Source organism: Sphaeramia orbicularis, chromosome 8, assembly GCF_902148855.1.
Source record: "Sphaeramia orbicularis chromosome 8, fSphaOr1.1, whole genome shotgun sequence".
Lineage (NCBI taxonomy): Eukaryota > Metazoa > Chordata > Actinopteri > Kurtiformes > Apogonidae > Sphaeramia > Sphaeramia orbicularis.
The window spans coordinates 7,937,629-7,954,601 of NC_043964.1; the positions used below are offsets into that span (position 1 = coordinate 7,937,629).

At 44.9% G+C, this 16,973-nt stretch overlaps 2 protein-coding genes across 2 annotated transcripts in view; one reads left to right on the top strand and one right to left on the bottom strand.

The window, feature by feature from the left end:
* Positions 1–3,163: 3,163 nt before the first annotated feature.
* LOC115423790 (keratin, type I cytoskeletal 13-like) lies at positions 3,164–5,607 on the bottom strand. The gene is made up of 8 exons (XM_030140838.1): positions 5,222–5,607; positions 5,034–5,104; positions 4,752–4,908; positions 4,403–4,495; positions 4,182–4,307; positions 3,767–3,838; positions 3,425–3,564; positions 3,164–3,330 (listed from the first exon to the last, which is right to left on the bottom strand). Exons 1-7 carry the CDS (start codon positions 5,564–5,566, stop codon positions 3,430–3,432), a joined length of 999 nt encoding a protein of 332 aa, XP_029996698.1. The 5' UTR covers positions 5,567–5,607; the 3' UTR covers positions 3,164–3,330; positions 3,425–3,429.
* Positions 5,608–15,279: 9,672 nt separating this feature from the next.
* LOC115423778 (keratin, type I cytoskeletal 13-like) overlaps positions 15,280–16,973 on the top strand; it is a 2,450-nt gene continuing 756 nt past the window's right edge. The window contains exons 1-5 of the mRNA XM_030140818.1: positions 15,280–15,766; positions 15,841–15,923; positions 16,109–16,265; positions 16,393–16,554; positions 16,642–16,767. Coding sequence (XP_029996678.1) covers positions 15,335–15,766; positions 15,841–15,923; positions 16,109–16,265; positions 16,393–16,554; positions 16,642–16,767 — 960 coding nt within the window. The 5' untranslated portion in view covers positions 15,280–15,334. The remainder of the gene's footprint in view (positions 15,767–15,840; positions 15,924–16,108; positions 16,266–16,392; positions 16,555–16,641; positions 16,768–16,973) is intronic.

A 16,973-nucleotide genomic window follows, 5' to 3' on the forward strand; every position in this document is an offset into this window, starting at 1 on the left:
CTAAGACACAGCAGCAGTTCACACACTAGTCCATTTATGTACCGTCCAATATTTGTGGTTCTATAGCTGAACACATGTCTATATTAATGTTTACACCTGCACTGCTCACCTGTAACCACCAAAGCCCCACCCCCTACTGTTTATTTAAAAGGACCAAAAAATATTTAGTGTTTTTTGGAATAAGTCAGTAATATTTCAGATCATTAAACAGACATTTAAAGGGTTAAAGTCCTGAAACTGATGGAATGTTTGGTTGATTTGAGCAGGACTGAAGTTTAAGTGATTCATGAAAAAAAGCAGGAAAAAATACTGATGTTTGATCATTTCACAGCAGTTTACATCCAGACTGAGAACATGTGAAGAATATTAACAGGACAACAGCGGAAACTAGTAGAAAACAGAAGAAAATAGTAGAAAATAGAAGAAAATAGTAGAAACTAGTAGAAAACAATGGAGAACAGTAGAAAATAGTAGAAAACATTAGAAAACATTAGAAAACAGTGGAAAATAGTAGAAAATAGTAGGAAATAGTAGAAAACATTAGAAAATAGTAGAAAACAGTAGATTCAGTCCAAAAGTTGGACCTGATCTGGAATGGTGACACTGTGACCTTTGACCCCAGGAATGAATGGACATGACATCACTGAACTGAAACCTCAGCCTTCATCAGAAACAGCTGTAAATAAAATAAAATAAAATAAACAAGAACAAGAACAAGAATAGAACTGATCAAACATCGGCCATTAATAACTCAAATCAACCACATTTAATGACATTATTATTATTATTATTATTATAATACACATACAAATACAGCGTCTGACTAAACTTCTGGTCTGATTTATTTCATATTTGATCTGTTTCTTCTTTGGGACACTGTCTACAAAGTCTGTTCACAGTTTGGATGAATTTAGATTTCTGGAATTTTTATGACTTTTTTTTTTTTTTTTATATTCCAAATGTGTCTTTCCTTCTGATGGTCCATATTGTGTTGGTTTTATACAGGCGTAGCCAACACGTCGATCAAGATCTATCGGTCGATTGCAAAGGTAGTTTGGGTAGATCACATGACATTAAAAAATAGACATCAGCCTATCATCCACCCTCACTATGAAATGTCACTTGATTGACAGACAGAACAGCCAGTCAGACAGCTGATCTGTTCTGACACATGGGTCACCACACAAACACGTCCAACCGCAACAAGGGCCACAAAACTATCCAGCCACGGAGTTGTGTAGTTAGCCTTCAGTTTATGTCTTCTACAGAAAGGGTGGACTCAAACCTACCACTTCCATACGGCATGGGAGGAGGACTGTTGTTTCATCATGCCAGCTGGTGTATGAGTGTGTGTGTGAATGGGTGAATGTGAGGAAGTGTAAAGCACTTTGGGCGCCATGAAGGTGTAGAAAATGCGCTACATAAGTTCAGTCCATTTACCATGTCATATTCAGAATGTGTTTGCTTCATCTGCCAGTCCACCATTTAATTTCCAACGAGGGAAATGTGGAGCAGCATCTTCAGACTGTTCAGAAAAACTATGACACTGACTTCCCTCCGAAAAGCGAGACAGAGAACATTGAAGGAACTCAGGAGGCATTTGTTGACCAGCTGACCTCGAAAGTGAAGGCAGCGACTGAAGCATCGTTCCAGACAAGTCACTTAAAGGTTAAGCACAAGAAATCCTGTAAGACGGAGAAATGGTAAAAGAAGCTTTCACTGAAGCAGCTGAGTCATTGGTCCAACACTTTAAAAACAAACCAGAAATATTATCTGGAACAAACACTCAACACATCTGTGATTCTGTCGTTGGTATTTTAGGACATGTGTTTAACTCCAGTATTTAGAGTCCATGAAACCTCTGCTTTTAGGCTCAGACTATAATTAAACTGTATTTGGACGCTGATCTTTGACACTTGGACATTTCAGACACATTTAAACACAACAAATTAAAAAAACATGTTTATGGAAGAATAACGTAAAGCCGACCTTATCAAATCGAACAACTATGAAAGATTGTTAATGGTAATAAATACAACATGTGTCTGCTCCTACAGCTTCACCTACTGTTCAACTACTGGAACATGATGTGTTCAGGTCCAGTGGGATTCCTCTGGACTCACAGACATCAATGCCCTGAAGAACCACATGTTTTCACTGCACACACTCACTTCCTGTTTCAGGGTCACATGGTTCCTCCTAGCCCCGCCCCCTTATGAGACTGACAGTGGATCCTGAACCTGGTTTAAACCAGGCCTGTCAATCTTAAATCAGTTCAGTTCAGGTTCCACATTCAGACCAATAGGATCAAAAACAGGTCCAAACAGTCAAATAAGAACAGAATAAGGATAAATAAGGACAAATACAGACTTTGATCTGTGTTTCAGTTCAGTTTGTTCAGATTATTCACATTTTTAAAAGATGCTTTGTAAATATAAACATGTTAATGTAATTTTACTTTTTTTTTTTTTTTTTTTTTTACGCTTAAACACAGAAAGCTTCTTTTGTCAGTAACACCTTCTTTTTCATGTGTCTTTCATTTCTTTTTAATGGGTTTTAAGTCTCTTTCATAGGGTTTTTAACTTCTTTATAATGTGTTTTTATTATTATTCTGTTTTTACCTTTTCTTTTTTATGGTGAAGCTTCATTTTATCAGGTTCTAAACTCTTTTTAAAGCTTTTTAAACATTGTTCATTTAGTTTTTAACTTCTTTTTAGTGGGTTTTAACATTTTCATAGGTGTTTTGACCTTTTATTGGGTTTTGAACTTTAAATTTCTGGTCCGTATGTTTAACATGTTTCCTTTAAAGGTTTAATCTGGTTCACCCTTAAGTAAATCTGGACCTGTTTTCTATGTTTGACATTTCTAAGGACACTGTGACGTTAAACTGACATGAGACACAAATTCTTAATCTACGTTCATTCGTCAACAGGATGTTCAGGTCTGTTCTGGCCACGCCCACTGAGCAAACAGGAAGTCAAACTCTTCAGATCATTGGTTAAAATGCATCATTTCAGTAAATAAATACGTTTGGTTGAAGTTTATCAGGTGAATTCATGCAGTTCAGTGTTTGTCCACAGGGGGGCGAGCATCACCAACAGACCAGAGCAGACAAAGTGATGAACGACACCAAACATCAACTCAAACTCAGACACACAGTGGATTTATGGACCCATTTATTGACTCTCAGGTTATTGGTTGTGTCACAGGTCATGTGACTCAGACACCGCCACTGATTGGCTGTCGGTGCCAGTAGTGGGCGTGGAGGCGGTGGAGGAGACCACCTACCCGTAGACCACCTCCTCCTGGGTCTTCGTGGAGCTGCAGACGCTGTGGACCAATCAGAAGACATTACAGCGGACCCACCCAGCTGCTCTTCATTCAACCAATCACTGATCAGTGTTTCCAGTGTGGGTGTGGTCACCTGTTTCAGCCCTGAAGCCTTTTGTACTCAGCGACCTCCGACTCCAGATGGATGTTGGTGTCCAGCAGCTTCTTGTACTCGTAGTCCTGAAGATCCAGGTCCAACCTGAGCTGGACCAGCTGCTCCTCCAGAGTGGTCACCTGGTGGACAAGAAGAAGAAGATTGAACCAAAGGAGGCGTGGACACTCACTGTGTCCCAGTATCACAGACTGTTTGGACAGACGGACGCCACACAATAAGTGACAGCTGGAAGGTGGCGCCTATGCCCCGCCTCCTGGTCTCTACTGCACAGACTCAGTAGGTCCTGTGTCTGATCTGGTCCATGCAGGTTCCATGTGTTACCTGGGTCAGGTATCCGCTGAGCTGCCCCCCGTACTGGCTCAGGGTTTCAGCCAGAGTTCCCTCCAACACTTCCTGTGGAGGAAACACACCAATCATCAAGCCTCAGTCATCTGACCTTTACTGTGGTCATCAGGTCCACAGAGCAGGTCAGTCCTGCAGACCAGCCCAACCCTCCACCCAACAGGAAGTCCACCATGGAGGTGTGACGCTTACAGGTGTGAGGGCCCATCATGGCCGCTGCAGCTTGAACTCCACTTCCTAATGTTTGGAGCTCCTTTGGACCTTCAGACTGTTTCCACTAAATGTTGCCTTTATTGACTGACTGTTGGTTGAAGCTGCCTCACTTCTTCTACTGGACGTGGACACACACCTACTGACCAGATTCCTGTCATTTCCTGTGGATTGCGATGCTCACCGTGTCCAACGTGGACTGCAGTTGGGTCTCCAGAGACTGCAGAGTAGACTGGACCTGGGTGACTTCAGACCCGGACATCTGCAGGGTCCGGATGCCGACCACCACCTTGTTCTTCAGAACCTGGGTCTGCACAAAACCAACAAACACACAGGTTGAATCCATCAGGGCCCACTGACGTCTAATAATGTCTGCTTCCACAGGAAGTGAGGTCATGTGGGTACCTTGGCCTGGAAGGCCTCCAGGTCCTTCTGGTTCTTGGAGTAGATGGTGTCGTGGAGTTGTGCGTTCTGGGCCATGGCCTTGGTGAGGTCCACCTGTGGGATGGATGGAAGACAAGTCACACTATGGAATGTGAACCCATGGCTCTGGGACACAGGGTTTTAGAGCTGGAAAGTCTAGGAGACACTAGGACTGGGTCCAACTGGTCCACATGGGTGAAGCTCATCTGTGGAAGTTGTGACCTTCTGTTGTCATAAAACCTTGTTTCTCAGGATGTTTCCTGATCTCCATCTCATGACTTTTGGCAGTTTGTCCTGTGGGTCCAGGTTTTGTGGGACAGCGTCCACTCACCTCCTGGTTGTTCTTCTTGAGGATCTTCAGCTCCTCCTCCAGACCCTGGATCTGCGTCTTCATGTCGGATCTGGTCTGCATCAGCTGGTCCAGGATCTTCTTCAGTTCTGCGACGTCAGCCTCCAGCGACTGCAGCGCCGCCGGCTCCTTCTCACTCCTGCAACATGATGACCACAGGTGAGGATGAACCGAACTGCAGCAGCTCAACAAATCTGAACTCATGAGGACAAACATCTGAAAGCGGAGTGGTCTTCTACTGCAATAACCTGTGTTTGGACTCACTTGTTCTTGAGGGGTTCATCAGCCGTCTGGGCGTCGCCCATGGATCCGTACACCTGGACGGTGGTCTGGATCTGCAGATGACAAACACACAAATCAGATAACCATGTCCTACTGATGGACATACATTCAGATGTGTGTGTTTGTGTGTCTGTGGATGTGGGTCTGTTGTGTCCGTGGACTGGACTCACCTTGGACCTGATGATGGAGATGGTTTGGAAGCAGGCGCTGTAGTCTCTGGAGACGGAGTCTCCACTGCTGTCCACCCACTGCCTGATCTTCAGCTCCAGTTTGGCATTGGCGTCCTCCAGGGAGCGCACAGTGGAGAGGTAGTCCAGCAGACAGGTGTCCAGGGTCTGCACTGAGAACTTCTCATCGGTGGGAGGACAGAAGCCGGCGGATCTCCGTAAGCGGAAGTTCATGGGCAAGTCAAGGTTGACGGTTGACCCGTGGTTGACCATGGCGAAGTTTCCATGACCATGGATTCTATTGCCTTCGTAGAATTCATAGTGGGAAGACGACTGATGGCTGCCCATGATGAGGTTTGGTTTCCACTGCAGAGACACTGAAGATCTGATGATCCATGTCATGTATTAAAGACCAGAGGGTGGTGGGCGGGGCTTTGTGGTCCAGCTTCAGGGCGTTCTTTAGAAAACCACTTCCCTATGGGTTTCAGTGTTCCATCTTCAATGTGACTAATCTGCAGACGAATCAATGGGTGTGGACAATGTCACAATCACCTGGATTCCAAAGTTCAAGTTCACAGTCAGAAGATCTGATAAAATGTAAAACTTCTCCTTATTTGGTCATGAGAAGTTCAGGAAATAGAACCTCCACCACAGAAGAACAAACCTCCATCAGGACTTAAATCCAGAGTTGAAGTCCAACATATGGTCCAGACGTTTAGTCCAATGAAGGCGTCCACAGAATCAGGTTCAAAACTAGAAGATGCAGATCTGTGTTTGGCCAAATGTCCATGTTAGTGTTGATGACATGAAGCATCAGTCGGTTTAGGGGACGCAGCAGAAGCGGATGTTTCAGCAGATGTTTCAGTGTTAAGTGTACATCCAGTCCAGGTCCAGGCTGAGACCAGGTCCAATGGGACATCAGGTCCATAGTGAGGCCTTGGAAGGATGTTTCAGCTGTTGGACTGAAGCTCAGGTCATCTTCATCTAATGTTGGCACCATGAAACCGGTGGAAGTTGACATCAAAGCAGAACCAACCACTGGACCCATCCTGGAGAACTTCAGTCCAATGTGGGAATCTGGTTCCAATATCAGGAACTCAACTGATCTGGTTCCAACGTCAGGAACCCATCTGAACCTGGATGTTCCGTCTGCCTTTCCTGTGGGCTTCATGTGCTTCAGTCTTCTACAGCCCTTTCATCTTCTGTCGGTCTGTTCAGGTCTGTTTGTTTGTCTTCTTCCTGCTGATGGGGGTTCTTTTGGATGAGTTGCAGGAGGGGGCGTTACCATGGAAACACCATCCAATCAGAAGTGGTGGTTTTGATGAGCATTAAATGTAAAGGTTGACAGATGAAACTGAGCTGATCTGAAGTCAGTCTAATAGATCCAAATGGTCCAAATGGACCCAAACAGAACATTGAACCCAAACCGGTGGACTTCCTGTTGGGTTCAGGGTTCTGTTCACGTGTCCACTACATGTTGAAGGTCCAGGTCCAGGTCCAGGTCCTCATGGGTTCAAGTAGGACTGAGATCCAGGAGCTGGGCCTGGAACACCCACCAGTAAAACCCCATCAGATTGATTGACAGGTGGACTGACAGACCAACCAGGTGAGTGCGAGTGCGCTGTGGTGACGGATGTGGTTTTGAAGGTTCAGCCACGTGGACCCGGATCAGAGGTAGAACACGGACGGACTGTGTCAAGGGTTAGGGTTCTCAGAGGAACACAGTAGAACGGCTGAACTGAGCATGTGCGACTAGATGAGGCCATCACTGTTGCACCCAAACAGTTTGTGACACACGAGGAAGTGGTGTTCAGAGCATGTGTCATCATTCCAACCAACACAGCCACGCCCCAGTTCCACAGAAGCACAGGTCAAAGGTCAAGTGGGCGGAGCTTCCACATCACACACATGAAGGACTGGAGCTCAGACTGACACCATGTCTGTGTCCAACACATGAAAGGGCCAGGAGTTTGACCCAGGTGGATTCAGGCCAAACCAGACCAAACCTGGCCAAACCAGGTCAAACCAGGCCAAACCGGACCAAACCAGGTCAACCAGACCAAACCAGATCAAACCAAGCAAAACCAGGTCAAACCAGACCAAACCAGGACAAACTAAGTCAAACCAGACCAAACCAGGCCAAATCAGGTCAAACCAGGCCAAATCAGACCAAACCAGGACAAACCAGGTCAAACCAGGACAAACCAGACCAAACCAGGACAAACCAGGTCAAACCAGACCAAACCAGGTCAAACCAAACCAGACCAGGCCAAAATAGGTCAAACCAGACCAAACCAGGTCAAACCCAGTCAAACCAGCCCAAACCAGGTTCAACCAGGCCAAACCGGGTCCAACCAGGTCAAAACAGATGAAACCAGGTCAAACCAGGTCATCGTTCTTGTTTTAGAACGGCTCTATTCACTGGTCTGTTTGGTCGAGTTTACTGTCCACATTCACTAAACTGACCAGTAGGACATGTGACCACCCCCCCAGCAGCCACCGGGGCGGGGGGGGGGCTGACCTTTGACCTCCACTGGCTTCTATAGAATTGAACACATGTCTACATGTCTATAGGGAACATTCACCCTTTAATAATCATTTAGTCGACAATGAACATAACCGAGTTCAGAATGTTTTTCTTTATAGAATAGAATAGAATAGAATAGAATAGAATAGAATAGAATAGAATAGAATAGAATACATCTTTATTGTCATTGTTGAAGGAACAATTTAAATCATTTTAGCAGCAAAAAGACTAAAAAAAAAATCTAAACTACAGATAAAGTATAAAATACACAAATATACAAATACTACTGACATACAAACAGATGTGTCAGGGTTGTGATTAGTGCAGGGTCCATTGAACTGGAGGACACGTCCTGGTTGAAGGTTTACTGAGAACATAAGGACAGAGCGTCCACATGAGCGTCAACTTTTACTCAACACTTATGTGGTCGTTCCTCATTTTTTATTTTCACTATTTTTAACACAAACTGACCGACACAGGAAGTGCCTCAGACTGTCGAAAACGTCCTTAAAACTGAACAGTTACACACACTTATTCATGTGTATGTGTTTTACTGCGTTCAAAAATGGATCTGAAAAAAACTGATAGAAAATTTACAGAACCTTGACTTTCCTGATACATATACACACACACACACACACACACACACACACTACAACAGTCTGTCCTGTGTCCCCAGAACCATTAACAGTAAATCAACTCCCCTTGTTTCCAAGTTCAGCTGCTGCCGACCACTTTCATAAACCAACAGTTAGACTTAAACATCTGAGTCCAGAACAAAAGGAGCAGATCCAACTGAAACACAGACCAACACCTGAAACTGTCTGAAATGAAGATAAGAAACACAGCAGCAGATCAATATAAGAACCACAAGAATGAAACCACAGCAGAACCATAAGTATGTACAGACTCAGATTCAGACTCAGACTCAGATTCAGATTCTTACCTTTAAATGTTCATTTTTGTTCCAATTTCCTAGTTCTCAGCTGTACATTGGAGGACTTGCAGGCTCCGGTGTCCTCTCCTCTGCACCAACAGGTGAGGAGGGTTAGGGTTAGGGTGCCCGGGGTGGGACTGACCCCCCAGTGGGTTAGGGTGCCCGGGGTGGGACTGACCCCCCAGTGGGTTAGGGTGCCCGGGGTGGGACTGACCCCCCATTGGTTTAGGGTTAGGGTGCCCGGGGTGGGACTGACCCCCCAGTGGGTGAACCGAGGTCGGGTCAAGTGCCTGACCGTGTCCCTCTGCTATGGCAGGTCAAGTAGGCCTCAGCTGAGTCCCCCCGCCCTCCACCACTACACACACCCCACACACACCCGTATCCTAACGTCAGTCAGAAATAACTGACAGATGAAGTGACCAATGGGACAGACTGGATGGATTCGACTGTGGGTCACATGTGTCCAATCAGCTGGTTGTTTTATGGGACAGTAGAGGTCGTTTCTATTTGTAAAATAGTCTGGCCAATCCAGGGCCCCTGCACCTGTGGGGCCCCTGTAGGTTCCAGCCCAGGTCAGCCTGTGCATTAGTCCACCCCTGCTGATCTGAATTAACATGTTTTCTCAGTCCTCCTCCAGGGCCTCAGACCACATGTTAAACTCTGGTTTGTGTTTTGTGACTAAACCCTGGAATATGAACTGGACTGGACTGAACTGGACTAAACTGGACTGGACTAAACTGGACTTAACTGGACTGGACTGGACTAGACTAAACTGGACTGGACTACACTGGACTGGGCTGAACTGGACTAAACTAAACTGGACTAAACTAGACTGGACCGGACTAAACTGGACTGGACCAGACTGGACAAAACTGGACTAAACTGAACTAAACTGAACTGGACCAGAATGGACTGGTGGTGAAAGTGAACCTTCCCAGTGTCATGTGACCGCTGTAGAGGATTCCACTGAGGTAATTACAGGTTCCAGTGCTTTCACAGGTGCATTGTGGGTCAAGGTGTGTCAAGAGGTGTTTTTCTTGGCAGTTCCAACAAAACCTGGGTATAAAACTGTTAACACGTCAGTCTGAGGTCTGGTTGGACAGCTACTGAGGCGGGTTCAGAGCTCCGCCTCCTTTAACACTGTCATTTGTTTCATATTTAATCCTGTTTAAACACAACCGGTCGAAGGTGTTCGTTTTCAACAGGTTTGTGTCAAGTTAATGACGGTGGTTTGGTTTTACTGGAGTTAAACCCACATTAGCGTCCAACAGGATGCAGGTCGATTCCTTCACGTATTTAATATTAAACGACTGATTTTAGGAGTAAAAATGGATAAAACACTGATTCCAGATGGACTCAGACCTGTTGGTTCCACTGGAGTCACGATGACTTTGCACATTTAGAGTCAAAGAACAAACATGTCAGGATGTTGGTCGATGATTTCAGCTCCACATTCAACACTATCATCCAACAACATCTGACACAGAAGCTCCTCCCACTGAGCTTTAACATTGCACCACAGGCATCCCCCAGGGCTGAGCCCTCGGCCCACTGCTGTTAACACTGACATCTGATAGTAGAGCACAGACACCTTGTACTGTGTTTTTTACTCTGTTACTGTGTTTTTTACTCTTTTACTGTGTTTGTACTCTGTTACTGTGTTTTTTACTGTTAGTGTGTTTGTACTCCGTTACTGTGTTTTTTACTCTGTTACTGTGTTTGTACTCTGTTACTGTGTTTTTTACTCTTTTACTGTTTGTACTCTGTTACTGTGTTTTTTATTGTTACCGTGTTTGTACTGTTACTGTGGTTTTACTCAGTTACTGTGTTTTTTACTCTGTTACTATGGGTTTTTTTTACTCAGTTACTGTGTTTTTTTTTACTTTGTTACAGTGTTTTTTTACTCTGTTACTGTGTTTTTACTGTTACTGTTTTTTTTACTCTCTTACTGTTTTTTTACTCTTACTGTTGGTTTTTTATACCGTTACTGTGGTTTTTACTCTGTTACTGTGTTCTTTTACTGTCTTTGAGTTGTGATCTGAATCCTCCTCCTCGTCATCTCATTTTTTTCAGTATTTGGCAGTTTTTCCTCCTGAACAAACATGGTTTGTTTGTGTTTGATGGTTTGTTTCATCGTCGTTGACTGAAAGAGCTGAAACTCTGCTTCATGTGTGACATGAATCAGAGGGTTCTGCTTCAGAGTTAAACGTCAGGTCTGTCCTCTGTCTTTTTGTCCTCTGTCTTTCTTCTGTCTTCGTCTTCTTCCTTGTCCCCCCCTTCCCTGTCCTTATCGCCTTTGTCTCTTCTTCGTCTTCTTCTTGGCTTCTCGTGGATCGGATCCAAACGCCTGCAGCTGAAACATGTCGGCACTTTCATGAATGTTTGACAGAATGAATGTGAACTATTAACAGATAATGATCACATTCAGCTGCGGATCCATTTTAAAGACCAACGACTGAAACAGACGATGATTTACAACCGACAGGTTCAACAAACAACCCAACGCACGACAACGACCTGACGAAGACAACAAGAAAGAGAAAAAAAAGATGAAAGTAAGCAAAGATCAGAGATGAAACCAAAGGATTAAAAGATTAAAACAAGAACCAAATGAAAAATGACAGAAAAAAATTGAAAAGACAAAAAGACGTAAAATATGATGTGAAATACTGACATTCGATGGTTTTACTGTCTGTGTTTATTTACTCTGTGTTTATTTACTCTGTGGTTGTTTTTAATTTGTTTTTTTATTATTGTATTTGTTTAGGTTCATTTATTGCCTGTTTTACTAATCTTTTTTAAAATAATTTTGTTCAATTTGTAGCTTTTTTGGTTCATGTTTTTTCCCATTTTATTCATTTTGTTTATTTTTGTCGGTTTAATTCCTTTTCCTTCATTTCTCTTCATGTCGTTGCTTATTTTCTTCAGGTTATTGATAATTTGGTACATTTTCTGATTCGTTTTTGTTCCTTTTGTTATTATTTTATTTTTTGTTTGTGTTCTTTGGGCCTATTTTATTAGATTTTCATTAATATGTTGTTGACGGTTTATGACCCATATTATAAAACCTGGTTCAGGGTCCAGGTCTGGGTTCAGTGTCTGTTCTGGGGTTCAGGGTCCAGGTCTGGGTTCAGTGTCTGGTCTGGGTTCAGGGTCCAGCTCTGGGTTCAGTGTCTGGTCTGGGTTTATGGTCCAGCTCTGGGTCCTGGGTCTGGGTTCAGGGTCTGGGTTCAGTGTCTGGTCTGGGTTTATGGTCCAGGTCTGGGTCCAAGCCTTGGTTTGTGGTCTGACCTGTGTCCAGGTCTGTGACAGCTGTGACTGATGTGGACTCTCCCTGACCTGGGTTCAGCTGGTTCCTCAGGTGCTGGTTGCTGAAGGTGTGGAACCGGTCTGGGTTCTGATCAATCATTTCCAAGTGAGCGTGGAGAAGGGGGCGTGGCAGGGGCGTGGCCATTCCTTTGTTATCTGATGCCGTTGCTTTGTTGAGCAGCTGATGACAGATGCCGTTGACAGGAGCTGCAGGTTCACCAGAAGCCAGAACTTCAACAGGGGACCTGGTTCAGGCCCAGGTTCAGAGCCAGAACTGAGTCAATCTGGGTCCGTTTCATTTCAAATCAAAGGGAACCGTTGAAAACGGATCCTGGTTCTGTCTTTAAGAACTTTGTAGATGACTCCATCATAAACACAGTCTGTTTACAGAACAAACCCAAATGGCACACGGGTCTTTAAGGAAGTGTGGTGGTGAGGTGTATGATGGGAATGTGAGTTCCTGCAGCAGCAGTTTGTCTGTTGGTGAAGCTGAACCCACATGTGGACTGGACCTCCAAACACCAACTGGACTCCACTGGAGGAGTTTAAGGCGGACCCATCTGGACCCTGTTCTACCCCAGTCTGGACCCGGTTCTGCCCCAATCTGGACCTGGTTCTACCCCAACCTGTATCCAGTTCTACCCCAATCTGGGACAAATCACTTTCACTGGTCACCGTTCCCACAATGCACTTCAAATTTATGATGGAAGTCATACGCAGCTTTAAGGTGTCAGTGAACGCAGCATCACTTCAATCCAGACCCGGACCCAGACCTGGACCCACCCCCAAACCTGGACGCAGACCTTGACCCTAAACCAGACCCTGAATCTAAACCAACCCTTGTAACCATACTGTATTGTGAACCCAAACCTGGACACAGACCTTGACCCAGAACATAAACCAGACCCTGAGCCTAAACCAGACCCTGGACCCATACTAGACTGTGAACCCAGACCTGGATCCTGCACCCAGACCTAGACCCAGACCAGATCATGAATCCAGACCAGTTCATGAACCCAGACCAGACTTGTACCCAGACCAGATCATGAACTGAGACCAGACCTGGATCCAGACCAGATCATGAACTGAGACCAGACCTGGACCCAGACCAGACCTTGTTCTACATAAAACTGGTTCTGGTCTGTCTTCCACTGGTTGGTTTGATGTTCTCTTCCAGTAGAACATGGAGCTTCAGTCGGAGTTCTCTGAGGTAACACGACACCACAGGAACAGGAAACCCATCTGTTTGACACCTGGAGGCGGAGCTACAACATCTGATGAACATCTGCCTTCCAGCACATTCTGCAGCTGCTTCACATTAATTCACTCAGGTGTTTTATAAAACCAGCTCTAGAATCAGTGACCTCACAGGTAACAAAGTACAAATACTTCACCAGTACTTACCGTTGAGTCCTTTTACGTTGACTCTGATACACTGAGAATAAAGGTGTTCTGGTCTCAGGTGTCACCTGGACAAACAGATTCAACAAATATTAGTGTTGAATGGGTCGACTCTCAGGAACAGTATGGTACCGTGATCAGACGGTACCTGGGAAATAAGTCCAGTCCGGACATTTCATCACTGCTAAATATTCTACAGTCAACGGTGATTTAATACATATAATAAAAAAGAAGCAATTTGGAACAACAGCAACTCTGCCCTGAAAGGGTTAGAGGTCGGTGGTAGTTGGTCAGTAGTTGGCAGTTGGTGGTCAGGGGTCAGTAGTCGAGGTCAGTAGTCGGTGGTCAGGGGTTGGTTGTCCTAAACCAGGGGTCTCAAACGTGCAGTCCGGGGGCCAAATGTGTCCCGCCAAAGGTTCCAATGCGGTGGGATGAATTTACAAAGTGCAAAAATTCCACTGTCAAGGCTGTCCAACTCATGGTACTTCAGGTTCCACATACAGACCAATATGATCTCAAGTAAAATATAGCATAATAACCCACAAAAAAATAATGACTCCATATTTTCTTCTCGGTTTGATGTGAAAAAATATTACATTATGCCTATAAATAATGACAACTTCAAATTTTTTGTCTTTGTTTTAGTGCAAAACAATAACATTAAATTATGAAAATATTTACATTCACAAACTATCCTGTAACAATTAAATGTGAATAACCTGAACAAATATGAACAACCTGAAATGTCTAAAGAAAATTAAGCACAATTTTAACTATTTTCTGCCTGTTACTGAGTGTTTAGTGTCTTTGTAGATCCGATCCATAATGCACATGTAGAAATGATAAGTTGAGGCAGAATATTGTCAAAATTGCACTTATTTTTCCTCAGAAATTTCAGTTTTTGCAGGTTATTCACATCTTTTTGTTTGAATAGTTTATAAAAGTAAGTATTTTCATAATTTAATGGGGGTTTTTTTTGCACTAAAACAAAGACAAATTTGGAGTTGTCATTATTTATCGGTTATTTTGCTATTATTTTACTGGTCTGGCCCACTGGAGATCAAATTGGGCTGAATGTGGCCCCTGAAAGAAAATGAGTTTGAGATCCCTGTCCTAAACCCAACGGCATTATGGGATGGCATTGAAGTTCATGAGTGTAAAGACAGACGTGCCAATACTTTGCTACATATCGTGGAGGTGAACTTCACACTCGTCTCTGTCAACAGCCTTTAGTTTTAATGCATTTGATGTGAATTCCTCATTTCCTTTGTGGTTATTTACAGATTAAAGGAACATGTCGCGTTAATGTTGATCATCACTTATTTCTCATTGAATTCATTTTCTATCTGCTTCTGATCAGACACTTTTAATGTTTATTATGCTTTAAATTTCCTTTTGTATTTTCTTTTTCTTTGTGTCTTATATTCCTTATTTTTTTCTTTCAATTGAATGTGTCGACTGTTGATGAGTTAAAGTTCAGTTCGTGGATTTGATGTTTCTTTATTGACTTATTGTTGGTTGTGAATAATGGTGTTAAACGTTACAAGCTGCTGTCGATGTGATCTTGACCTTTAGATTCCAGGTAACGTTCCATCAGCCCCACCCACTAAATCCTCAACAGGTGAGTGACATTTAACACTTTCACCGAAACTTGGCAGGTCTTTGTACCCTGCCCTGAGGCACCTCATTAGGCAGCTGTGTTCAGTGTTTGCAGCCTAAAGGTCACCTGCTGCCTGCAGTAGCTTTAAACCTCCCATCCCATCGCTGTCACGCACTCAGGTTACATTCTTCAGTGCCACACCTCCTGACACACCTGTCCTAGCCCTACCTGGCCGCTGAGTGATTGACAGCTCTGAGGGCTTTATAAGGTGGAGCGAGGTGTCGACTCGTCACTCTCCTCTCTGTCGTCGTCTGCAGCCACAGCGGAAAGAGAACCTCCATCATGACCTCCTATACCATGAGTCGCTCCAGCACCTCCTCCCTGAGGACCAGTGGCAGTTCTCCCTTTGGACGTGCCATGGTTGGCAAGTCCAACAGCGTCTATGGAGGAGCAGGAAGCAGCGGCGTCCGGATCTCCACATCCTCCGGCATGGGCGGGGGCTTCGGAGGAGGCCTCGGAGGAGGTGCCGCTTATGGCAGCAGCTTCTCCACATCCGCCAGCTTCAGCACCGACGACAGCCTCATCGGCAACGAGAAGTTCACCATGCAGAATCTGAACGACCGCCTGGCCAACTACCTGGCCAAGGTGCGCTCCCTGGAGAAGGCCAACGCCGAGCTGGAACTGAAGATCAGGCAATACGTGGAGAGCAAGGTTGGACCCACCACCCGAGACTACAGCGCCTTCTTTGTCACCATCGGAGACCTCACAGCTAAGGTGAGTTCACTTCTGAGCAGGTCAGACGTTCTGTTCATACACGAAGCTCTGATGTGTCCATTTGTCATCTGCAGATCCAGGACGCCATCCGGGTGAATGGATCTGTCCATCTGAGCATTGACAATGCTCGGCTGGCTGCTGACGACTTCAAGATGAAGTGAGTCCAAACATCAAGGATGTTACCAGGGATGGCATTTGATCAGAATTCAGCGATTGCGGTTCCTTTATCAATAACATTGATCGATTTGATTCTTTAATGTCAAATCTGCACTAACATTCTGCATTAGATTGGTCCAAACATCTGAACGTCTCTGAATCTACTCACTGAGCTCCTGTGTCCAGGTACGAGAACGAGCTGGCCATGAGGCAGTCGGTGGAGGCCGACATCGCAGGGTTGAAGAGGGTCCTGGACGAGCTGACGTTGGCCAGATCTGACCTGGAGATGCAGATCGAGGGTCTGAGGGAGGAGCTGATCTTCCTCAAGAAGAACCACGAGGAGGTAAGTGAACGCCACCACAGAACAAAGAACATCAAAGAACATCAGCAGTTCACGTTAGTCCTGTAGTTCAGGGGCTTCGTTCTGATTCAGGACGTTTATGAACTTCTCTGTTTGGTCTCGTTGGTAGGAACTGCTGGCCATGCGTTCTCAGATGAGTGGTCAGGTCCATGTGGAGGTGGACGCCACTCCACAGGTAGACCTCACCAGAGTCATGGCTGAGATCAGAGAACACTACGAAGCTGTCGCCGCCAAGAACCAGAAGGAGCTGGAGAACTGGTTCCAGGCCAAGGTGATAGGCCACCTGACACGATGTCACCTCAGATGTTCCACATGAACGACCTGTGATTGACTCAACCCCTGTGTTTGTTTTGTGCAGTCGGAAACGCTGAAGAAAGAGGTCGTCACAAGTACAGAAACGCTGCAGACGTCCAGATCAGAAGTCACAGAAGTCAAACGCACCCTGCAGGCGCTGGAGATCGAGCTGCAGTCCATGTTGGGCATGGTGAGCACCTTCATCCACCTGAAACATTAGGATTCAAGGCAATAGATCATTTACTGAAAATAGGCTGAAGGTACAAAGTAGGTTCAACGGTCATTAAGTACAAGTTCTAAGTAGACATGATGGGCCCTCACACCAACACCATGGATTTCCTGTTAGGTCCAGGGTTCTGTCCTTCTCCTACATCCTCATGTTGCTTTCTTGATCTT